This window comes from Amblyomma americanum, chromosome 1 (genome assembly GCF_052857255.1).
Source record: "Amblyomma americanum isolate KBUSLIRL-KWMA chromosome 1, ASM5285725v1, whole genome shotgun sequence".
In the NCBI taxonomy this organism is placed as follows: domain Eukaryota; kingdom Metazoa; phylum Arthropoda; class Arachnida; order Ixodida; family Ixodidae; genus Amblyomma; species Amblyomma americanum.
In genome coordinates, this window is record NC_135497.1 from 84258708 (window position 1) to 84283746 (window position 25039).

The 25039-nt window shown below is 47.5% G+C and overlaps 1 protein-coding gene and 1 long non-coding RNA gene across 3 annotated transcripts; one reads left to right on the forward strand and one right to left on the reverse strand.

Annotated features, from left to right (window-relative positions):
• The first annotated feature begins 2648 nt into the window (after positions 1–2648).
• LOC144113148 (uncharacterized) lies at positions 2649–11252 on the forward strand. Its single transcript, XR_013310656.1, has 3 exons — positions 2649–2741; positions 7842–7925; positions 7989–11252. It is a non-coding gene; the product is annotated as an uncharacterized LOC144113148 (long non-coding RNA).
• Positions 11253–11261: 9 nt separating this feature from the next.
• Positions 11262–24777, reverse strand: LOC144113147 (uncharacterized). Of its 2 annotated transcripts, none has more exons than XM_077646065.1 (2): positions 24033–24777; positions 11262–11336 (listed from the first exon to the last, which is right to left on the reverse strand). In XM_077646065.1, the coding sequence occupies exons 1-2, from the start codon at positions 24354–24356 to the stop codon at positions 11328–11330; spliced, it is 333 nt and encodes a 110-aa protein (XP_077502191.1). In that variant the 5' UTR covers positions 24357–24777; the 3' UTR covers positions 11262–11327. The 2 variants fall into 2 exon arrangements, with proteins under 2 accessions (XP_077502191.1, XP_077502190.1); XM_077646064.1 differs by lacking the exon at positions 11262–11336 and adding an exon at positions 21574–22281.
• Positions 24778–25039: the final 262 nt, after the last annotated feature.

Below are 25039 nucleotides of genomic sequence, written 5' to 3' on the forward strand. Positions count from 1 at the left end.
TTTCGCTGCGCCTGCCGAAGCGCCACCCTATACTTCGATGCGCCCAGAAGCCGCGTGCCGACGTCGGAGCATGCGCAGAAGTAAACTGTCTATTTGCATAAAAGTGTAAGCACGACACAGGTATGCCGCGCGTACGGCTGGAGCAATTTTAAGCGTTACATTCGTTGCCCAGGTTTCAAACTACGGACCTAGATTTCGTTCAGCTTATATTACACCGCCTCGAAGGACTACGCTTGGCGATGTGGCAGCAAGCAATGAACCATTTAAGGCGCATTTATAATCCGACGTGTTCAGCGCGCGGGCGCGCGTCGCTCGCAGTCAGTCGCGCTACGCCGGTTTCGCTGCGCCTGCCGAAGCGCCACCCTATACTTCGATGCGCCCAGAAGCCGCGTGCCGACGTCGGAGCATGCGCAGAAGTAAACTGTCTATTTGCATAAAAGTGTAAGCACGACACAGGTATGCCGCGCGTACGGCTGGAGCAATTTTAAGCGTTACATTCGTTGCCCAGGTTTCAAACTACGGACCTAGATTTCGTTCAGCTTATATTACACCGCCTCGAAGGACTACGCTTGGCGATGTGGCAGCAAGCAATGAACCATTTAAGGCGCATTTATAATCCGACGTGTTCAGCGCGCGGGCGCGCGTCGCTCGCAGTCAGTCGCGCTACGCCGGTTTCGCTGCGCCTGCCGAAGCGCCACCCTATACTTCGATGCGCCCAGAAGCCGCGTGCCGACGTCGGAGCATGCGCAGAAGTAAACTGTCTATTTGCATAAAAGTGTAAGCACGACACAGGTATGCCGCGCGTACGGCTGGAGCAATTTTAAGCGTTACATTCGTTGCCCAGGTTTCAAACTACGGACCTAGATTTCGTTCAGCTTATATTACACCGCCTCGAAGGACTACGCTTGGCGATGTGGCAGCAAGCAATGAACCATTTAAGGCGCATTTATAATCCGACGTGTTCAGCGCGCGGGCGCGCGTCGCTCGCAGTCAGTCGCGCTACGCCGGTTTCGCTGCGCCTGCCGAAGCGCCACCCTATACTTCGATGCGCCCAGAAGCCGCGTGCCGACGTCGGAGCATGCGCAGAACGACCGCCTCGCGCGCCGATCGTCGACACGCCGGCAGTTTGAATTCCGTTCGCGCCTTTTCTGCGTCGCCTCATCCGTTTCGTTCCATCCACGGCATTGCGGCTACTAATGAAACATGGCTAGGGTGTTATCCGCGTGACAGAAACTTGCTCTTGTGTTACTAGTGCACCGCTTGCGACGAAAGCGCAGGCGCTCGATGTATGTGCGGAAGATCGCTCGCTCCACGGGAACAACTTACCCGTGGAGAGACCGGTGCTTCGCCTTCTGTTACCAAGCGTTTTCTTTGCTCTGGTGGTCTCTGAAATCCAGCCTTTTGGTGTCGTATACACAAAGGTGTTGTTTGATGGCTTCGATAAACCGTTCCACAACGATATCCAGCACAATTTCAATATTTGGGCAGTTCGCGCCACTCACGCCGCTCGCACTGGCATCCGCCATTTTTCTCCGCGCAATGCATTGTGGGTCGACGCGGTCGGCGGCGCAAAGCTGCGCTGGGCCCGTCGGGGCACGCTGGCAGCCGCCGGTTACGTTGGCCGCTGCAGTGCGTCGAACTATAGACGGAGCTTTTTCACCAACGCAACGCAGCGTGCGCGCGGGCGCACGCTTGCTTGCTTGCGTTACGCCGGACGATATTCGCGCCTTCACTACGAAAACAAAGTTCTGAAGAAGCACGGACATTAAACCATCAGTTGCGTGCTTTCTTATTTGTAACAGTGCTTAGCACACAAGTAGATATGGATGACCACTTTCGTCCATGCCGATTAAATATTTTGTAATTCTAATTGGCTTTGTAAGCCCACGTAACGTGTGCGTAATTGCACTAGTCCGCTTTGCTATTCGGATGCTAGACAGCGAAACCAGAATAAGAAGAAATTCATTGGAATTATTTACTAGACGTATTCATATTCTACATGGCAGTTTATATTCACTTATGTCTTGTGCTTACACAGAACGTAAAGCCGAAATGTGTCTGCACTGCTTTGATGATTGCGCACCTTAGGCCGGTCTTTGGTAATGTATACATGGTTTTGTCGAGCATTTTTCGCTCTCTCAACACCGCCATTTGGCCCAGAGCACTTCCTTTTGAATAATTTGGAAGGGCGCATTTTGCGAGCAAGGGAAAAAGAGAAGCTTCGAAACATGGCGTCTCACTTGCACCGGTGCCGTATCAAACTCTGCGCGTTTCGCTTGCCGCGCTACCTTATCAAAACCACTGCGACACGAATCATCTGCGTCAGCACTTTTTCAAACGGCACCCGTCGTCTGCACTGGCCCTAACATAGCGCTAACGTTTTCAAACGCCGCGCCAATTATACAAAAAGCGCTGTTGTGCTAGGGTCATCATCAGCAGCCAAATTTGTTTGCCAACCACTGTGTTGCAAACTTACAAACGTGAAAATCATTGTGAAATCTTGACCACTTGGAGTATGTACGTTATTCAGTGTTAGCAAAGCTAAAATGCGAGCATTTAAATGTGCTGGCATGCATTTCGACATGTTTTTTTTTGTTTTGCTTTCAAATATGCTTGCTATGGCAGTACTGGCGTTGACCGCTAGGGGACCATAAAGCGGTAGACAAGATGGCCGCCTCCATGCTGCATGTGTTACATTTCAAAACATCGCTAATAGTTCCCAAGACGTCAGCCTACGAAAGGTAGGTGAACGTTTCAGGTATATCAAGTGATTCAGTGCGTACGATTGTTGGAAATATGGCACAGAATTTTCGTAGCTGGCCTTACATGGCTGGCAAATGCTTGAGCAACGAGTGCTAGAGTGGAGGAAAGCTTTGCTTTTACTTGAACATTAAGTACCAGCAGGCTGTTTTTGAAATGGTGGAAGATGAGCTGTACACGAAATACAAACCTTTGACGGCACTGATGCTCATTAATTTTAAACGTCAGGTCCGATGAGTTTCACCGAGCACTGTATGTTTCATTTCTGTGTGTGAATTAAAAAAAAAACTGCAGTGAGCCTTTCGTCTTGCCTCTCGCGTCTGCATGCTACTTTGCACTGAAAGTTGTGTCAGTTAAGGGCACAGGGTAAGCCCTATACTTCCCATGCATTTTAGGCCATGTTGAGGTACATGTTTCTCACTAACTAATAACAGTAGCCTAATAATACATATATCATTGTTTGCCAAATTTTGTGCTCTTTTTACTGAACTAGAATATTTGAAATGTGTTGAAAATTCGATTTTTAATAAAATTTTTTCCGGTAGTACACAAATCTGGCCTTTCTTTGCGCATTCAAAATTCATAACAGAATAACTGCTCAGTGAAATTGCTTAATTCTAGTTCAGTAGTCGGCAACACTTATGTAGATGATTGCAAAAAAAAAAATCAGCCGTTTTTCTTGAAAGGCATTGGAAATAATGGTACCTTTGTAAGAAAAAACACTGTTTTGAGATAATAGAGCGTAAAGAGAAAAAAGACGTGAAAAACCATTTTTTATTCGCAGAAACGCCTCCATAGTAATTGGTTTAATAGCCCCCTGCTTCGTAGTCACTGTCGCCGTCATTTTTTCGCTTTTTGGCTTGTCGTTTTGACTGTCGGGCCTCTTTTGTAAGCTGTCGTGTTGCTCGGTCCGCAAAGTACATGTGCTTATGGTCAGCTTCCCTCAGCCACTTGATGGTGTTGCTCCCTGGGTTCAATCCATACGCCTTCAAAACATTGGCCCGTGCGATGCTACCATCATTAAATGAAAGAACAGCATCCAGTGTTGCCATCCGTAGGGTCCGAAGCCTAACAAACACATTCTTTGGCGCGCGTTCCCAAACAACATAGTTGAACGACTCATTTGCATTTTGAGTTCGCCCATGCAGGCACTTCTCTAGGAGCTCAGCCTTCGATAGCTCCCTATAAATGGGTTTGATAGCCTCCAAGACAGATGCAGGCAAACTCTCCTTGTGGAAAAATGGCTTGCCCTCTGACTTCTGTTGAAGGCACACCACGTATCAGGTCCCTTTGGGCAAAGTCCATGGCATGGGTCATCGTCTGTGGCCGATAAGTGGAAGAAGGTTGCGCAAACGGCCTTTCGCATTTCATCCAGGTTTCCTACATTTCTTCTGATGGCCAAACCATAGTACGTCTGGAGCTTGTCTATTACTGCATCAGTCAGTCGGCCTCGGCCCGAGAGGCTCTTTCCATCAGAGAGTTTTCCTGCTTTGTTTCCTTTTTTTAGCCTTCGTAACCTTGTGCCCATCCTTTTTTGCACGTGCCCTATGCACTCAACCTTGGATATTTCAATGGAATCACCATATGGCATTTGTGCCTTCACAGCCATAAAAGCCTTGCTGTCACCATCCCCAAGGTATTTGACGTATCGAACGCCGTGAAGCTCCTCACTCCTGCCGAAAATTTTCAGTGCTGCTGCGACTTCCATTCCACCGGTGGTGCCTTGGTAGTTGCTTTGGCACACCTCTCTATGAAGGGGGTCACTGTTTGTACCCTTGATGCTGCACTTTGGACAACGTTTAGACAAAACCTCCACATCCAGCACTTTCCCAGTGTCTACACTGGTCGCATAGACTATGCCGTTATTGGAAGTATGGCCTCACTTTGCCAGCTTCCATCAAGAGCAACTGCGATGTCTTTATCCCCCTCATTCAGCTGCACAGCTTCGTCAGCTGCCCTTTTCATCGACTCCTGAGCAGCAGCTTCGATGTGACCTAGAAGCTCTTGATTGTATTTCGCAAACTTTGTCGGCGGCTTAGGAAGGTTTAGCATAGCACAGAGTATATTTCCTGCAGCCATTCCCTTACCAATGGACCTCAAGGCATACACTAACCTGAGGTTGGCTTCATAGAGGCCAGAAGTAGTTTTCTTCGACGTCTCAAATTGTTGTGCGGCACTACACACTTCACAGTTCAAACTGTAAACGCTTGCAACACCTACCCGTTTTGTCACAATTTCGATGAGCTCAACACTTCCACCGCACTCTCTGCGCACACAAATCTGTGTAATTGCGGCACAAATGCCGTCCATGTCCATTAAGGCATATTGGCTGCTGCTCTGTAGCACATCCTCTTCCTGGAAGCACAGAGAAAATCTTGAAAGCTTCGATGTCGAGGAGCTGGCGCGTTCGGCGTTCGGGATCTCATTCGGTCGTGGACATCCTTTTGCTTTTTCACGATGAGCGTAGCGGTTGCCGTGAAATTCACGCCTGACGAAGGCCTTCTTTGCCCTGGGCATCTCAACTTATCAGCAGCAACCAACACCGGCACAATTTACAATACTGATCGAAAGGGATAGCACTCAGACGCAGCTGCATGAAGGTTGCAGAAACGTGGAAAAAACGTGCAAAGCGTCTCAGGATTGTCTTGGCTAAAAAAGAGGAGCTGTACAATAGTTGCCAGGCAATTTTTTATATGTAGCTGATTTTAGACAAGTTTTGAAATCAGGTGGTGGACTTTTTGGTTGAAAACATTGACGTTAATCCTGAAAGGGGGCGTGGCCGCTCACTACTTGGTTTTGGAAAAAGCGTTTTTCAGCCGTAAATATGGCTTTCTGAGGAAAGTGCGATCATGGAACATGTGTAGAAAGAATTGAACTTCTAAAATTCCAAAAGAAAAAAAAAACGATTTTTTTCTAATTTTACCTTACCCTGTGCCCTTAAAGAACTGTGCAGCGAGTCTTTCGCCTCGCCTGTCACGCGTCCCGGCTACTTTGCACTGGAAGTTGTGTGGATGTGAATTCCCGGCGCTCAGTTAGACTTCAATATAATAGTGACACAGCGAAACTGTAGGATCGTTCACCAGTACGCAACGTGAACTATCACGCCAGGATATCGCGGAGAGTTCGGAATATTGGTAGACCTGCTAGTTTTTCGCTTTCAAACGAAGGCATTTTTGTTTTATTTATTTTCAATATTGCACAGAGCATGGTCTTCGACGGCCAAGCCAAAGGCAGCTGGCCTGAGCCTAACAAGGCCCTACTACCGATCTAATTCTCGGCAGCAAATAAAAGAGAAAAGCGCTGCGAACCAAAGTACATAGGTAGATATTACCTTGTGCCTATGATGTCTGTGTCCACTTACCACAGCACCTTTCTGTTGCAGACATTCCTCTGTCATCATGGGCTCATTTAACATGGTTTTGCAAAGGCAATAATGGGCTGTTTTGTGCTACTGTTTGTGAGGTGCCAATATTTAAGTGTGCCAAGAACTTCTACTGTCATGTCGACTGCACAATGAAGTTTTCACTCTTTCACGCATTGCTATGCGTGGGGATCACATATTTTGTCCTTTGAAAAATGCACAGCAATTACGTCTGTGCTAATACGACCATAGGTGTTTCCGTCACCTTCTAACGCTTAATCTGGGACTGTTTTGTTAGTTAGACTTCAAAATAATGGGGGCTGATGCTGCTTGTACTGCCTCGTCATTTAATTCCTCATGCATTTAAGTTCTATGCTGCAGCTGTGCTATAAATTGCTGTGCACCTAGCCAAAGCAATCATTGCCCTTCCGTCGCAAATTCTCAACAGGAGATTCATTTAGTCAAAACACTCACAGGCTTCCAATAGGAGTATTATGTGCGGAGGGCGTATACAGAAAGCGAAGGAGAGAAAAAAGCCGCATACGTGTAGGACATCACTTTTTTAGAGAGAAGCTCTTGAGCGCATGTTCCTGCATTCAACGTCTTTGGCACAATCTGCGTAACTGATTGCTCATTCCTCCACTCTTGGCATGGCAGGTAGTAGCAGAGTGAAACGCCACCTGCCAGGGAGAGAGTGGAGGAATAGGCAACTGGAAGGTGGCTAGCAGCGTAACACGTCACCTGCCAGTGGTGGCTAGTGGCATTTGAAGAGCTGCACTCAAATTTCACATTACCCACTGTCATAATCATCTGTCCTTTTTTTTTCAAACTTCTGAAGCTTCACCATAAATGGGTTACACAAAAGGCAAGCATGTAGGAAAGAAGTTACAGAACTGCACGTGGTGCAGAAAATCATATGTAATACAATATAAGGCTTTGGAGAATAGTACACCAACACATTTTATTTCTGCTGTTTAAATGAACATTTAAAACATGGCTAACAAAGTACAAAACAGCACATAATAAACCTAGAAAAGCATAACAGCTCTTGGTGATTTAAGACTGCAGGGTCATTAATGGAAGCGATGTGATCAGAAATATTCCAGCAGCTTATGGCTTGCGGGAGGGCTGTCAAATTAGCAGCAGTGGTGCGACCGAATAAGTGCCTAAAGCTGCTGTCTTTATAAAGATAACGGGATGCACAATGTGGTTCAGCTAGGGGAAGGTTAGTAGGATGCCTACTTGGACAAAGCAAAGCAATCTTCGTACATAACTCTAGTGTTTGTAATTAACTTTAGTGAGCGATAGCGATAACTTCACATTACTAATGCTAGATTACTGGTCATATTTTGTGGTTAGAAAACTCGCTGTGCAGGTGTGAATTCGCTTGAACGATTGTATTAAACAGGCTTGGTGTGGTGACCACATGGGGAATGTGAATTCAAATTGGGCAAGAACAAGTCTGATATGCAAGTTTTTAAGGGGTTAACAGGGCATCTCTTAAGATTACGTTTTAGATAGCTGAGAGTACGGCGATTTTAATTATGCCAGGCTTGAAGGTATTTATATGAAGGCACGTATGCACAAGGGTTAAAATTGGACTAGTATGTGAAAAATTTTTAATTTTTTTTGCTTGCCACGTTGGCCAGGTTTGGAACTGCCGACTATATTCTGGTCTTACAAAGACGAACCTTTACTGAACACGCATCTATTTTTTCAGGCAAACTGCAGCCCACATTGTGGTCTGACCAAGAGTCTCAAACTCGTTTTGCCATGCAAGTCAGACTGTAGTTGTACCACTCGGGTATGTGATTTTGTGCAGGGAAGTAGGATCAAGGGAATGGGGTGTTGCATTTTTGAAACAAAGCGTATCTTCCTCTGTAATGGCAGATGTCCCTGGTGTCGAAGCTGTGCGGTGCAAGCTGCATCTGCAAGAATGTCTCTTACATGTGGATACCATCTACACACTTTGGAATTTTGGAGGAACCTATCTTGGCTCTATATTATATGCTCAAGCACATGTCTGGAAGTAAAATTATCATGGCTGGTGACCTGAACCTTGCTGGTATAAACTGGAACACACTGAATACCACAAATATAAGAATATAAGATTTTATGTTCACCTTTAGCCTCAAATAGCGTAATGAGTTAATTCTCATATATACAGGTGATTCTCTACTTGACATTCATAGATCGCCGGGAGTCCTCGTACCCTTTCTGGCGCAGTGGTGCAGCGGTTAAGCAATGCGCCACTGCCCTGTGATGGCAGGTGCTCCCAGCAGTGGGCCTTCTGCGGCCCCAGTTGCTCTTCCCGAGCGACCAATCGTTCATTTAACTGGCCCATGCCATGGTGGGCACTTGGCTCTTTTCCAGTGGGCAGGCTGCGAGGACGCTGCAAGGTTACATGACCTAAGTGGCCCATCTGCCTCCTAGGTTGCTCTGTGTGGACCACCTGCCAGGGCCATGCCAGTGTTTTTTTTTTTGCTCACAACGCTGCCACCAGATGTTCTGGAGAACGGGGCCATTAACGCTATCACGTTAATATAAAGACAGATAGCAGTAGACAGTCATGTTCATTTGAGTGCATTGTTTGCACAAAAGGCACAGAAAAATGGAAGGGTCACGACTATAGCTTGAGGTAACATTTCAGACTGGCTTCAAATTTATCATGATCAATGGCACATGCAATGGTACCAGGCAGTTGATTCCATTAACGAATGGGGTGGAAGAGAGGTGAATGAAATAAGCAAATTGAGGAAAGGTATGTGCGTCTTTCAGTTGGTGATCAATGCAGGTAAAAACACGACAGGTTGGTGTGATATGGCACAAAGCTAAGGAAGAGTGACTATGGTATTATTTGTGAAAAAGGAGGGAATGGAAAATATTTGCTGTCCTTTGAGCAGAGGTAAGTTCAGATATTTGTTTCATTTCTTTGATACTCAGTAATTCTTAGATATAAATTGGGCAGGCTGATTCTCCAAACTCTGATTTTGTTAGTATATGTGCATCTGTTCCGAATCAGGGAGGTATATTTCATTTCGAGCACACTAATTAATTCTAAACATTGTGTCTGGGTTTTCCTAAACCAAGGTTGCATTGAAGGAATTCAGATGCTTTCGATGCCTTGTTAAAGAGGTCGTGGTACCATTCTTCAGACTCAAATTGTTTATTGCATGTACTTTGTTAAGTATATCTGAACAAGTAGGCGAGATATGAGCTGATTTGGTGCGACAAGTAATTTGTAATTAAGTTATCCTGAACCGTGTGAGAGTCGGGCAACACTGGCGCACCCTCGATCCGTGACGCCATAAACCAATGGTCACGTGCTTGCCTGCAACTGAACTGCGCATAGTGAGGATAGGGCAGTGGGTTGTTCATTGTTCATGCTAGGGGTGAAGGAGTGGTGTTGGCAAGAGAATGAGGAGCCCACACCCCACAACAGGGGGACAAAGGCAACAAAGGCCTGTGTCCTGTTTCATGTCTGATCTTGGAGACTTCACCGCAGTGTGCCACGGCGGGACTTGAGTAGGTGCATGTTGTGCTCCACACTGGCTGTGCGTGGCAGTTTTGGAGATGATGGCAGTGCTAACGATTTATGACGTCACTCAGGCTGCATCAATATGGCCGTCACTGCCATCGGGAGGGGCTTAGAACCGATAACTTCTAATTGCAATTTCTAGCTTTCCAGCTGAAATGTGCGCATAGGGCCGTAAGCCTTTTTTATGTATAGTTGATAATGCCGTGGCTAGTGGCTGTAACATAAAATCATAATTTGTGGGGAGAACATGTCATGACCGCTTTAATAATCGCGTCTATGTAATTGTTCCAAGAAAGGTCGGATGTTATGTGAACCCCAAAATACTTGATGGTGGGTACTGATTCTATGGCAACATTGTTCAGAGTGCAATGGCATGGTATGGTGCTGTATTGTGAAATTGAAGGGTGTCAAAATCGGAGGCAAGCATAGCTTTTCAGAACCTGTATCAAGCCTCGCGATATCAAACATGAAAATAGCTTCAGAGAACTCAAGTTGGGTTTTCTCACGTTACATATCGAAAATGGGCGGTTTTAGAACATAGGTGATGTAGGCGCAATTCCTGTAACGATGCCATGTGCAACGCCCTTTTATGAACATGTAATGTGGGAAAGGCAATTTTTACGAGCTGCCAATTGCATATTTTCTGTGGTCCATGTCTCGAATTACGATTCTGTTTCAGAAGTTTTTTAAACTGGGATTACTTCCTATATTGAAGGCCTTCAATTTGTCAGTGTAATCTTGTGCCCTGAATGAAAAAAAAAGAGGTTCCATTTATATTGGTTAATTACTCATTATTTCGTTATGTTCTGTTATGTACGTGATGCCTGCCTTGCTGTATAATCAACCTGCATAGACGTACCTTTCGCAGCTTTTCAAATAAAAATCTGTATTGAATAATTTGAAACAACAAGTTTGTGTATATGCATATATAAGCGCATGTGTGTAGAAAGTTTCTACAAAAATGCCTGGTGCAGTCATTTCATCAGTTTGCATGATGAGGTCCTCCTGGTTCTTCTGTCGCCATTTAGACCTCAAAATCAAAATGAGGTGGCCGCTAGCTCACTGCGACAACATGGCAGAGTTTCTCTTCTGTGTGTTGCAACAGAGAGAGTTCAAATAAATGTCAAAGAATAACTGCAGAACTGCTTGCTGGTCAGCAGAATGACAGCACAATAGTATGACTGCAATAAAAACACCTGGGCATACGTGCTTTTTTCACACCTGTAAAGCAGACTTGCAGTGTGCAGAAGCATTTTTTTGAAGGGATCATGTGGTTGTGAAACACGATATCCCACCCAGTGGTAACGGGAGCAACTTTATGAAAACAGGCAAGAACAGGAAACTTGATGCTGTTGGTCCTGCGGGACGACATGTTTGCTGTGTACATGAATCGCCGACACGCACTTCTCCCTGGGATTGTGTTTTCATCAAGTTTACATTCAACACTTCTCAGCAGAAATCATTGAAAAGCAGACTCGAACCGGATATTGGGGAACTGTGTTGTTAAGGAAACAGAATTATGCTGCTGTCTTCTCTGTTCTATTCTGGACATCCAAACCCGGATCTGTGCAAATAAATAATACAACAAAAATATGTGATCATGCCCTCCTTTATTTGATACTGCCAAAACAGGTCCCTGACAGGGAGGTCCTGGCAAGGCAGTCATGTTCAAGCACTCTGCAATGAAAAACAACAGACTATCATGTAATCAGCACAAATAACTGTGCACAATAACATCACAATTGGGTGAAAATGAAACAGTATAAGCAGAAATGTATAATATATACACAGAAAGGGAAAAAACACGAAGCAGTAATATCATATAGCGGCTACAAAACACCACGCAAGAAGTATACAAAAAACAGCAACAAAATTATCATAGCCAAAAGGGGGAAAGAATAGAAATTTAAAACACGATAAAACAGCTGGAAGAAATTTTGGAATCCTCTGAAACAAGAAGGAAACCAACATGCAAAGGAAAAATGGGGCTGTAAAAGTTTTAATCGGTACCAAGATAATTAAAAGTCATGAACTGGTTTGACTGAGGCATTGGTTCGTGCTAGCGCCATACCTCGCTGGCCTTGAATATGCAACTAGAAGAAAAATGTGCTTAAAAAAGGACCAAATCTGAGAAAAAACTTGGAGATGAAGAAAAAAGAAGTGATGCCAGGCATTCCACATCTGGTTATTAAGCAGTTACCGCAAGCTACAGAATTATCCAAAACAGTTCTGCACTTAGATGAAGCAAAAGGACCGGAGCATAGATATTTAGGGCATTGGCAAAAGTAGTGAGAAATTCCATCTACTTGACTTCCACCGGGGCAAGTAGATTTAGGAAAGCCCAGTTTTAGTATTAGGTGTGACGGTGCCACCACCACCCCCAGACATGAGAAATGTCTGCGCCGTCACAGCATACAGCATTGTAATAAGGGAGTATTTACTCTCTTACAAATCTACTCCACCTTGAGGGATTCTCCTAAACATTTGACCAGCATATAGCATTACACATGTTCACACCTAGCAAGTGGCAACAGTACTAGCAGCACCTCTTGCTAGCATGACAACCTGGCCAGTTTGTGGTACTGGGCTGCAGACTACGATCATGCAAGTGGCACAGCAGTGGGGACATCGCTCACTCACGTGTCACCTGGGCCAGTTTGTGCCACTTGCCTAGACTATGAATATATTCAGACCTTGTTGATATGTTGCCAGTTCATACGCTCAAAATCGCGAACAGCAGAAATCTCTCCTAGAATTACAAACAACACCTTGTGAGACATTTTCCCAGTTCCTAAATTTACAGTTTTGACGAATTCTGGTCGTATAATATGCTTAATGACTAACCGAGGTGTGCAAACATTTAAACGGGCCAAACATAGCGGCACGCAACATGAAAAACTAGGATGCAGCAGCAGTCACCCACTGCGGTGGCTTCTGTGCAGTGCGCAAGTCAGAGCACCAGAAAAGCGACAAAGGTGCTGAAACATGTGAGCAGGCCATTTTTGTGGTAAGAGGAGGCCGAGTTACGCCTCCGCAAAAGTGCAAAAGGCGGCAGTGTGGTGTGCGATGTTGGCACATGCTACAAAACCCCCTGGCGGTCTAAACTAATCCGGAGCCCTCCAATACGGCGTCCCTCGCAGGCCAAGCGTCAATTCACGACGTTAAACTGCTTGATTAAATTACTACGCCTACTTGCTTACAAATGTATTGTTCTGCCTACCTTAGATTATGCTGCTATCATTTGGGACCAGTTCACGGAAACTAACAAATAAATTAGAGAAGGTTCAAAAGAGGGCGGCACGATACCTATATAACAATTACCGACGTACATCAGTAACACATCTTTTAATCCAAGCTGGCCTCTTAACAATAACTGAGCGAAATCGTTGCGCACGACTTAAATTTATATATCAATTAATCAGAAGACACTACAGAACGGAGCTTACCGATTTGCTTGTTTTTTCGTGCGGATATGCGACGCGACAACGACACCAGCTAACTTTAACTCCTTTTCGGGTTCGAAATAACTGCTTTAAATACTCATTCCTTCCACGAACTATTTCCGATTGGAGTAACCTCACTAACAGTGAAGTGCTGCAGCCGTCGCTGACGATATGCAGCATATCACCTAGTTTTTAGTGCACTTGCTATTTCACTGTTCTGTTGTATATGTTTAAGCGGGGAGCCTGGTCTTGAAAACAAAATTTTATTAATGTAGTAATAATTATGAAATCTTCAGGGAACATGTATTTTTGCGCACTGATTGTAAATATGCAATTTAATTTCATGTAAAACAATTTCTTGGGCACTTATATAATTGTTATGCAATCATTCTGCGAAGAGCTTGGAAGAAAAATTGCTGTGGGAAAATCGCTGAAATGTATGCCTTTGGGTCGTCTTGATACTAAGGAATGCAATAAGGGTAAAATTATTATTTTGGATATTATAGAACTTCAGTTATAGGGTATTGAAGCTGCCACTTCAGAAACGAGAATACACACTTTTCTTCACATTTGATGACTGAGGTTATAAACTAGCGCATATCATCACAAAACATTCAAATGCACAGCAAGTTTCCGAGACGCGTTATTTCAACTTGTGTGGCTTCCCTTCTACAGCATACTGCAACCGGCCGCCGCGGTGGCTGAGTGGTTACGGCGCTCGGCTGCTGGCCCGAAAGACGCGAGTTCGATCCCGGCCGTGGCGGTCGAATTTCGAGGGCTCATTCCCGGTTAAAAGCAGAAAATCAATGACAAAAATAAAGTGGAATGAGAAATAGCTTGTACCTGCATAGCGCCACCAGTAATAAACCAATTAAATAAAAAATGAACAGGGCCCATTTGGCCAAATCTTTAATTTAGTAGGAAGAGCTACTGGGGAAAAATAAAATTGGGCATGGTAACGGAAGGGCTCAACGTACACACAGGAATGAAAAAGTCCTCACAGTCCCCCCCGCCACCAGCGTGCCGTCAACTTTCAGTAAGGTGTCCCTCATTGCTTGAGTCGCTTTCGGACGTTAAACCGCCATAAACTTAAATCTATGACAAGAAGGAAAAAAAGGAGCCCCTTGATGTGCCACCCAACAAACACATCACCCGAGAATGGAAGGGGTGGGATCGGTGGTGAGCGGACACCAATCCGCGATCCCCAGCAGTGAGCCTGACGCAAGTACCACTTTGAACGCTCACACCCAGCAGTGAGCCTGACGGAAGTACCACTTTTAACGCTCACACAGTGTTGGGATTTTAAGGCGCGGGCTCCTTTCCCAAGCCATGCACCCTAGAAAGCCGAGCACCAGGCAGGGGATGGCTTGTACCCATTAAAGAATAACCGGTGGGTAACCGGCGGCAGTGGGAGTCGAACCCACCACCTCCCGAAGCCGAGGCGGATGCTCTACCACTAGGCCACGGCTGCGGTGGGAGCAAGAGCCACAGGATATGTTTTTTATATCTACTATTAAAGAAAAAGAAAGGAAGAAGAAATCGACAGGGACACAGAGAACAGAACAGCAAAATTAAGTTGCGTCTCAGCGCAGTTCTTTTTCAACTGCAAACAAACCCCAGCTCTACGACATTTTGATTTTACACCCACATTTTGATGCTTGCACGACAGATGGCGCTCACTAGTGGCGCATATAATGTGGACAACTTGAGGCAAAATAATGTGGATAAATTGCTTCACCCTACAGTGGAAAGCAGCGGGGCTGATTTATCGAAGGCATTGGGGTTTAATGGCAGTGAAGGGAAAATATATTTTAAGCGGGTGGAAATAACCAAGCGAAAGTTATCTGATTGCTGGCTAAAATGAAGAGAAGAGTAAAATTTCATAAGTCATGGCTAGGTGGCTTGAGCCACCGCCCGATTTAAGGGGTTCAGCCGTATGCATTCATCCATCCATCCATCCTATAGGGTACCTTGATGCGCCCGGCTCGGGCATCGAGGCTGAGCAAATCCAGAATATACAAAGCGAAAGATGTTGGCGTTCACTGTGTTCATGAACTTGACAATGTTCTAGACGGTGATGGCTTTGAGGACAGGAAGGGCGCATAACTGGCTCCCTGGATATGCGGACGCCTCATTCGTGCTTTGATACATGTGGCGGTGGCGAGAGAGAGAGGTGTGGCCTGAATGCATTAGCGCTGACAGCGTTGTGGCTGACATGCGGTACTGGAGCAATAGCTAGACCGCAGCGTTCATTTCGTGATCAATCTCTCGCGATCAAACATTAACTGCATGCCACCCCCAGGGTGGCAGGGAGGGCGTGCTTCCTATCCAGTGTGCGGAGCGCAATCAAAGCAGGCTTTTGTAGTTTGACATCAAGGACAGATGCATGAAAGCGAGATTGAGGTCTCCACTAACCCACGGAGCCGGTTGTGCGCCTTTCATGGAAAGGCCTTTGCAAAGTTGTCAACGCCAATGAGCTCTGTGAATGCCGTCGGCTCACTTGTTTTGGAGCACGGACTGTTGGGCGAGTTGATGCATTGCAAACACGTACAAGCGCACAAAAAACACAAACGCACAAAGAAAGAAACAGACACCACGAGCGCTTTGGTGTCTAGTAAGAGCTAGTAAGCGCTCGTGGATTCTCAGTCTCTTTCTTCGTGTGTTTTTTGTACGCTTGTACGTGTTCGCACTTTTTTTGGTTTTTGAGGAAAGGAAATGGCACAGTAACCATCTCACATATCTCGGTGGACACCCGAACCGCGCCGTGAAGGAAAAAATAAAGGAGGGAGGTAAAGAAGAAAGAACTGAAAATTGAAAGTTGGATTTTGCGGAAAGGCGCGGCGCTGCGCAGTGGCGGTACACCTGTGGCTCAGTGCTTCTAAGGGCTAGGGAGTGGCTAGTGACTAGGGAGCGAGAGAAAGCGAGCAATATCCTTGGCGAGGTGCGCGTTGTGACTTCATGTGCCTCCTCGGAGCACCTCCACGGCGAAATCGCAAGTTCGCGGCCAGTAAAGCTTTCGCTTTAAAGTTTTGAGGACGCTTAAGGGCGGTTCACATGCAAGCGAATTGGCGAACAGAGCGAACAGCGGCGCGGCGCTGCGAAGCGGTTCGCGAGCTTTCGCTTCACATGCATCGCCGCTCCGCGTTTCCCACCGCTACGAAACCCAATGTTTCTGGCAAAAGATATGCGCCTGCAACCAGTTTTGGTGGCCTGCAAACAAAAAAAGCGTAATATAAAAGCGTTATTTTGTCATTTCTTTTCACAGTTCATTTAAATAAATATAATTATTGCGTTTTAAGCATAAAACAACACTCTATACAATATCTTTCCTAAGCAAAAGTTTGGACGTGCAGCGTACAGACTCGCGTGGCATCGCCGTGCCGTCAGTGGTTGAGATGCGGTGCTGCCGCGTCCCCGCCGCGAAAATTTCCAACTTGCCGGAACCTCGCCGCTGCAGCCGCTGGGGCTTCCTCCGCCGCTTGATGGAGAGGGTGTATGCGCCGCGGCGGCGGAGTTCGCGAGCGGTTCGCTTTCATGTGAAACGGGCTTTCAGCTTTGCCTTTAAGAGCAGGACGCGACTGCGTGTTGCAGCATTGACAAGGAATCCACGGAACGCCATCGTTCTTCAGTGCGAGCCCTCGACCGGACAATTTAAGGAAAAATATCTTGGTGGACACCCGAACCGCGCCGTAAGGCAAGTCAAATGAAAACATTTTTTTAAGGAAAGGAAAAGACGCCTCTTTCACATATCTTGGTGGACACACGAACCGGGCCGTGAGGGAGGGAGATTGAAATGAATAATAATAATTGTTTTTTGCGGAAAGGAAATGGCGAAAATTTGGTTTTAAGCAAGGGAAATGATGCCTGTCTCACAATTCTCGCTGGACACCCGTACCGCACCGTTAAAGAAGGAAAATCCCTTCCCTTACGGTGCGGTTCAGGTGCCCAGCTAGATGCGCCATTTTGCGCTCACGGCCAAAGGCGCCGACCACACCGGCTTTTATGCGAAACGAGCTCCTTAATGATGTCGAGCTAAAATAATAGCATAGCACAGAAAAACGTTATTGAGGTCAGATCAAGTGTCAGGAGCTAGGGCGTTTCGTTACGGGAAAAGGAATAAAGCAGGGTTATTTTTATGCCGACGCGACCGGTGCTGTTGAGCGCACCGTTAGCGTTTCCGTCTACTCCTCCAGGTGGCTCTCACGTTCGAGGGCTGAACCGAAGGACGCGGTGTGGAATTCCGGCAGCGGCGACTGCATTGAGGTAAAGGCGATACTAAACAAAAAATGGCAGCCGATTTCCATAGTTATTGAAATGCGAGCGCGCGACTGCTTGAGGGATCGCGAGCCCCCCAGCGTCCCCTCAAGCTTCACTACGGCGTCCCTCATAGCCTGAGTCGCTTTCGGACGTTAAACCGCCATAAAAGTTTGACAAGAAAAGCAAAAAAGGAGCCCCTTGATGTGCCTCCAAACCAACACATCAGCCAAGCACGCGATGGGGTGAGACTGGTTGTGAGCGAACACTAATCCTCGAGCCCCACGACAGAAGAACAGCGGACGGGGATTTAGTATGCCCATGCAAGGCTCACTCCGGATTTGAAGGCGGGGGATCCTTTCTCAAGAACAGCGGACGCGCATTTAGTGTGCCCATCCAAGGCTCACACAGTGTCGGGATTTAAGGCGCCGACTCCTTTCCCAGGCCATGCACCCTAGTAAGACGAGCACCAGGTCGGGGAATGCCTTGTAGCAATTAAAGCATGACCTCTGGGTAACCGGCGGCAGTGGGAGTCGAGCCCACCACCTCCCAAGGCCGAGGTGGGGGCTCTACCACGAGGTCACGGCTGCGGTGGGATCTAGAGTCACAGGGTTCGTATTTTTATCTACCGTTAACAACAAAGCAGGATAGAAGAAATCGGCAGGGCACGCAGAACAGAACAGCGATATGTAGTTGCGTCTCAGCGTAGCTCCTTTTTAACTGCAAACGAAAGAACCCAGCTCGACGTCAGTTTGATTTTGCACCCGCATTTCGATGCTGGCACGACAGATGACGCTCACTAATGGCGCATCCTAGTGTTCCTGTATATGCTTCCGCAGGGAGCAGAGTGGCGAGAAGGTCCGCCACCATGCTCCAATCTCTGCGGGAAAGCCCACGCTAGTGCGTACAGGGTCTGCTACATAGGCTCGCTGTGTAGAGCCCTTGGGCTTGTTTTTTTATTTGCGTACAAATTGCACTCGATCGCAATTTTTTAAGCGTAACGCCAAAAACTAATCAGTGATTGGCCGTGGGTGTGCATGCAGCATTGAAAAACAATCGCCAAAGACTAACAGCAAATTGTAGTCGTGACAAATTGACGAAAAATTATAGAAAAGGCCAGCGAGTTCTTTTTCTTGACAAAATAATTTCAGGTGCACAAGCAGTCCTGTTCCGGATGGGACAGCGCCTGTCCCGTCCTGTCTTCCTCTGTGCGCATCTTTAGAGAAAAAAAAAGAGTATAGCTATGAATTACTTTTTCACAACTAGCACCGCCACGTGTTCTGTGCGAGTTATGCACGGAAAATATGAAAACGCATCTCCCTAGAACCACATTAAAATGATTCTGCAGCTTGTCACAGGCAAGTAGACTAAAACAACACCAATGCGTTGAACAGGCGAGTCTGACCTAACGAAAAAAATTAAAACTCAATTCCTTGCCTAAAACATTATGCACAATGTACCCCGTTGCTAAATGCAGTGAAATGACGAATCTTTAAAAACCATTGAAAGTACTCTCTCTCGTTGATATTATTAGCTGACTTAATTTTTATTAAGCATTATCTTTTCACCTGTGTCATTAAGTTATATTTCGTCGCGCTCAACGCGGCCCATTCTCAAAAGCCACATTAATTGCCGACGCACTTCAGCCGCGAACTTCGAAATGGCAGTTCGTAAAACGCTTTGCCGTTTCCAGTGCGTTTGTGACAGCTTGTCGCACTGCACGCAGTCATAGCTGACGACGGCGTGGCTCACTGCCACAGCAGAACCCCAAACCTGACGCCACACGTGTGCACTGGAAATGTGTCGAATGTAGCCGACAGCGTGGGCTCACGTGAGGCGTCGAGCTGACGAGGGGTCGCTCGGCACTGCGCCTGTGAAGTCAGCTTCCCTGCGGAAAGTTGAACACCTGACGTCACGAAAATCATGTGACCGCCTCTTGGCGAATGGCGTTCGGAGCGGCGAGGGAAAACAGACACGCAACTCTGCTCCCTGCGGGAGCATATACAATTCAATTCAATTTCAATTTATTCAACATCTTGAGAATGTTGGGTGCGTCGACGAAAAGCCAGAGAGAAAGCTTGACAGGGGTCGACGCAGCCTAAAATGTCTTGACAGCAGCATTACAATACATTAATAACAGGATCACTACGTGAATATGGAAATAAAATAAAATAAAATGGCAAGTAAGCACGCCGGAAAGAAAATACAAAATAAGTACAAATCACAGTTGCAAGAAGCGCTGACGGGTACCTAAGTGTACATTAATTTAGATGCCTTATTTAATGAGCACGGAAGAGTGTATAAAAGCATTTGGCGACTATAATTCGTTCGAGTTTTCGGCACGAACCATGTAAAACCAGTACGAGAGGATGCTTCAGGTTTTTACATTTTAAGTTCGACAGGTGCACCATAAATATATTATTTTTTTCTAATACTTGTTTTATACCGCCTCAGTAGTATAGATTCAAAGATTTGGGGAAGGGGGTGATGCGAAGCGATGCAAAAATCGGTTCCGTATGTTCAAAAACTTTAGCATTAACAATATTTCGAACAATTTTCTTTTGAAATAAATGCAACCGTTTGATATTCATAAGTGATGTTGTTCCCCAGAAAAAAATACAATAGTTAGCAACAGAGGAAAATGGTGCGTTGTACAGCATCAGCTTAATATGCTTTGGAAAGAGGTACCGCAGTCGGGACTCAATACCAGCAACCTTGGACTACTTGTCCCTAATTTTTTCAACGCATTCATCCCATGATAAATTTTCATTAAAAAGCACTCCTAGGCTTTTGACCGTAGGAACTATTTGAATGAATGAGGAACCCATTTATAGATGAATGTGTGAGACAGCAGGATCCTTATAACGAGGCCTAAAAAGTACAGCTTTGCTTTTTCCTGTGTTTATAATCAGTGAATTGGACTCAGACCATTCGTGAAGTTTCTGCAAACAATCTGTAGCTTGCTGTTCAAGATGTCGCACATGTGCTGCTCGGAAAAATAGAGTGGTGTCGTCTGCATATAACGACAAAAGTTGGAGGATTACTTATACAGACTATGTCGTTTACATAAAGAAAGAAAAGCAGCAGAAAACTGCCTTGCGGCACACCAGAAGACAGATGTATAAAATTTTATGTATCGTTGTCTACTGTTACTTGTTAGACATGGCACCCAAAGTGTGACGTAATATTTTGATGAAATTTTCGGCGAAAACCATAGTGTTCGAGCTTCGCCAACATTGTGTTGTGATTGATATGATCGAACGCTTTCGAAAAGTCAATAAAAATGCCGAGAGTGAAAAGTTTTTGTTCAAAGGACTCTAGAATTAGTTCTTTTTGGGTTAGAAGCGCAGTTTCTGTAGAAAAGTTTTTCCTGAAGCCATGCTGGCTAGGCGTTAATATGTTACATTTCTCGCAGAAACTGGACATTCGCTTGCATAATATTTTTTCAAAACACATCGAGAAAATGGGGAGGATAGGAATTGGGCGATATCTGGATAGGTCATTTTTGTCACCACCCTTATGAACAACGGTTACTTTGGCAATCTGAAATCCTCGGGGAAACACCGCATGTTCGAGGCAGCAATTCAAAATGTGCTCTAAAACTGGGCTAATTACATCGGCTACATATTTTATTGGTTGGAGTTTAATATCGTCTATGTCTCGCGACCTGCTTTTATGGAGAGTCAGAAGGCAAGCTTTGATTTCATTGGCGTCCGTTGGCATGAAGAATGCAGTGGAAGAAACCCGCGAGTCGAGGCATTTGATATTCTGGGGTCCGTGGTTGCCATCTACCAGTGAGGCGGAGAAATCATTAAATTTTTCTGCCAAAAGTTTCCCACTGAGTGGTGTGTTACCAACCAAGACCTCAAACACGCCACTGGCATGTCCACCTCGTTTCAAAACTTCATTTATCGTTTTCCATACGATAATTTAATTACGTCTGGATCCTTTTAATTACGTCCGGATTAATTAGTGTTTCCATTTACTCTTGCTTTGTTTGGCGAAGAAAAGAATTGACTTTGTTTCGATACGCCTTAAAACGTGCTAGGTCATCGAGGGATCGGCTTTTGATGAGGCAGTTGTAAAGATTTATTTTTGTTTTATCATTTCAAGACATTCTTTTGTTATCCGGGGGCTTGCGGGTCTTGCGGGTTTTTTTTATAAGTCACAAGTGGAAAATTTTGGTCATAGACAGACTTAAATGTAGTAATGAAGGCACCATATGCGTCCTCTGGATCATTATTGCTGAGCACGGTATTCAAGTCCACGCCTGCGAGTGCTGCCCGAAAGGAATTTAATGTGGCCTGGTGTATACGCCGGTGTTGTACCACAGGAAACTTGTGTTGTTTTAGGAGAGTAAAATAATCTACAAACATGAATATGGGTAGATGGTCGCTTTTCTGGGCATTAATGACTCCTGAATGAAGACAGTCAATGGATAGTCACTAATGAAGACATCAATTGGCGTCGCTGCCAGAAGGCAGCCATTTTATGCAGCCAAGAAGCCGGTAGAGGCGCTGGTGAAGGAGACCAGGGCGCAGGCGCAAATTGTGGGCGTAGTCGGTATCTGGTGCAGTCTGCTTTGTCAGCTCGAGGCAACTAGGCTTCGAGGCAGCTGCTCGGGCGTCGGTAGAGGTGGTAGGCGAAGATACAGATGTGCTGCAAGTAGAAAGGGTGCGGCGTAAGCAAGGGTGCGATGCGTTCATAGTGCCGTCACTGCTGCCAAGAAGAGGGGCTGAGCGGGGAGGGTCTTTTTTATACAGCCAAGAAGCCGGTAGAGGCGCTGGTGAAGGAGACCAGGGCGCAGGCGCAGATTGTGGGCGTAGTCGGTATCTGGTGCAGTCTGCTTTTTCAGCTCGAGGCAACTAGGCTTCGAGGCAGCTGCTCGGGCGTCGGTAGAGGTGGTAGGCGAAGATACAGATGGGCTGCAAGTAGACAGGGTGCGAGGTAAGCAAGGGTGCGGTGCGTTCACAGTGCCGTCACTGCTGCCAAGAAGCAGGAACACTACTCCGCTCTACTACGCTCATTCGGACGTTTTAGACGCTGCGCTAAAACTCTTTACTCGCGCTACGTTCCGTTGTTCCGCTACGTTCCGCTGGGGAAGTAGCAGCGGAGCGGAACGTAGATGCGCTCAACTAAACGTCTCTATGAAATTGGGGAAATAGGAAAAGGAGAGAACCGGACCGGTATGGTATGGTGGAGAAAAAGAGCGCAGTGAGCGTGAAAACGAAAAAACTGGAAAAAAAGGGAAGGTGTACGAATAAAGCACTTATTTAAAAGGGAAAGAAATTGAAAAAATAGAAAAATAACGCTCATGGAAGAAGCTAAATAATAGTGAAATAGAAAGGAATAAATGTATGGAGGGCCGCGCCATCGTCCGTAGACGAAACACCGGAGCCGCATGCATATGAACAGAAATAAAACCAGTCCGGCTCTCTCCCCACCCTCTCGAGAAGTCATGCAACTACGTGGTTCCATAGTCAATGCGTGGGCGCAATCGGGCAATGCGGGCAGCCATGACAGGGCATTCAGGCGGAGCCTCCCGTCCGGCGCGACGGCAGGCGGCACACGCGACAGGAACGCCCTCCGACTGAGGACCATTGGATACGACGTGGGCGCCAGCACACCTCGTGCACACAGCTCTAGCAGCGTCCGCCCTCGCGCGACAGTTGCGCCTCGAATGGTCGTATGTCGCACAGAACGTACACATGGGTACATGTAAGTCCTCTGCCACGGGAGCAGAGGACCATCCAATCGTTAAGCGACCCCTAGTCTGTAACCCGTGCAAAGGCATTGGGCGCCATTGGCAGGACGTGCGTCTTCGTCCCATCGCGCGCCCGAAAAGTGTACCGGCGCGATGTTGTTCGGGGGTCTAGATTCAGTCCAGGGTTTTTGATATTATTGTTCGAAATGACGTCGTCGTCCGCGACGTAAGGGTTAACGTCCCAGACGCGAACGTGAGGGCGGCGACGTTCCGCAACCCTAATTTGGCAGGTAGTGCGCGTCACCGCATTCGCAGTTACTGCAGTGCGCAGATTATCAACAAAGGCGTGGTCGTGCGCAAGGACGGTGACACCGTTCTGCGTCGGTCTGAACGTTACGGAACCTATCCCTGCGTCCTCTGGGACAATGTTTGCTTTGAGGGTGTGAATCAAGTGCGCCTGGGAGGCGGAATCCGGCGAGGTCGCAGTGACAAATGCAACATGGTGCATCACTTTCCTACGTTGTGGCGCAGTAGCAGGCGCCTCAGCCGGAGTCGCGGCCGATACAGAACCAAAAGCCGCAGAGCGATACCCAGGGCCCCGAAGCACCTCCGCAAAAGTGGGTCGCGGGACGGGCGGGGCGGCGACCTCACGTCGCGCCTCCGCAGTAGAGGCCTGGGCCCTGGCGTCCGAGCACTAACGGTGGTCGTCGGACCACATGGCCAGCAAGACCTCAGTTCGCCCGCGCGCATCAGAGGCCAACGCCTGGTATCGCGCACACTGGTTGACCACCTCACCAAAGAGGGCAATGATGGCCACACGATAGTTGACAGCAATCTTTTTTCGCAGCAGTTAACATAGGCGACCAGCTTGTCCTGCAGCGCAGTCACCTCGTTAAAATCTGGCATTGCGCAGAATTCCAGGTTAAGGAGCGCCTCGGCGGGAGCGGGCACCGCAGAAGGTGTGTCGCTCACCGCAGGAAATGTAGGGGGCTCCCCAGAGGAGGACCCCCGGACAGGAAGGTCGTCGCTAGGTGAAGGTGGCCGCTGAGGGCTCCCGCACGCCCCGGGACCCTCGACATCCCGAGGCGCATCAGGAGGCGGCACGGTCTGGTCCGGCGCCGAAATGGGAGCCAGGAGGTCGTCCCTGGCCGCCGAGAACGGTGAGCTCGCAGGGTTGGTCCGGGAACCGGAAGTGCCCGAGTCCGAGGTGATGTCCGGCGAAACTGGGGGTAGCTCCACAACGGGCGAATTCGCCCCCGTGGGCAACGCAGTAGGGGAAGAGCCCGAGGCGCTCATGGCAGCGGTGGCGTTCGAGTGATGCCCGACCACCAGCGGGACAGAACGGGGCCGGGCCTGGGCCTCGCTAGGGCTGGGCGTCAAAGCGAGGCCCAAAGTCCGAACACCGCGTAAAAGCGGCAAAAAATGGCCGGCGTCCCGAAAAAGGGAGCCGGCGGGGACCGCGGTCGGGCGTCAGAAGGTGGGGGAAGACCCTCCTGTAGGTGGTCGCGTAGACAGGCCACGCAGCAAGACGGTCCTCGAACCGGGGCAGGGCCGCGGACAGCCGCAGAAAGGTGAGCAGGCCGCAGCGAAGTGCCCGACCACAAAAGTGGCCAGCGAATCGCAAATCGGCCTGCCGGACCGGTCGCAGGAGCAGCAGGCAGGGCCCCCCGAAAGCTCCCGAAGGAGCCCAAGGCCGCATCAGAGCTGAGGCAGCCAGGAGTAGAAACTTCTTTTTCCTCACCGGCCGCGGCGGAAAGCAGCCGCGATCAAGTCTAGACCTACAAAAAGCGGTTAAAAAACCGCCCGATGTCGTCGTCGTCCGCTATGGAAAGGTCCGTAGTAGTTGGAGTCCGCAGGAATCAGGGGTGAAGGCCTCTGGCCCCCGGCAGCGGCAATAGCAGCGGCGGCCCGCACCGGGCAGCCAGGGAGCAGGAGCTGCGAAAGGCACGTCCGTTCAGTTCGAGAGCCGGCTCTCGCCG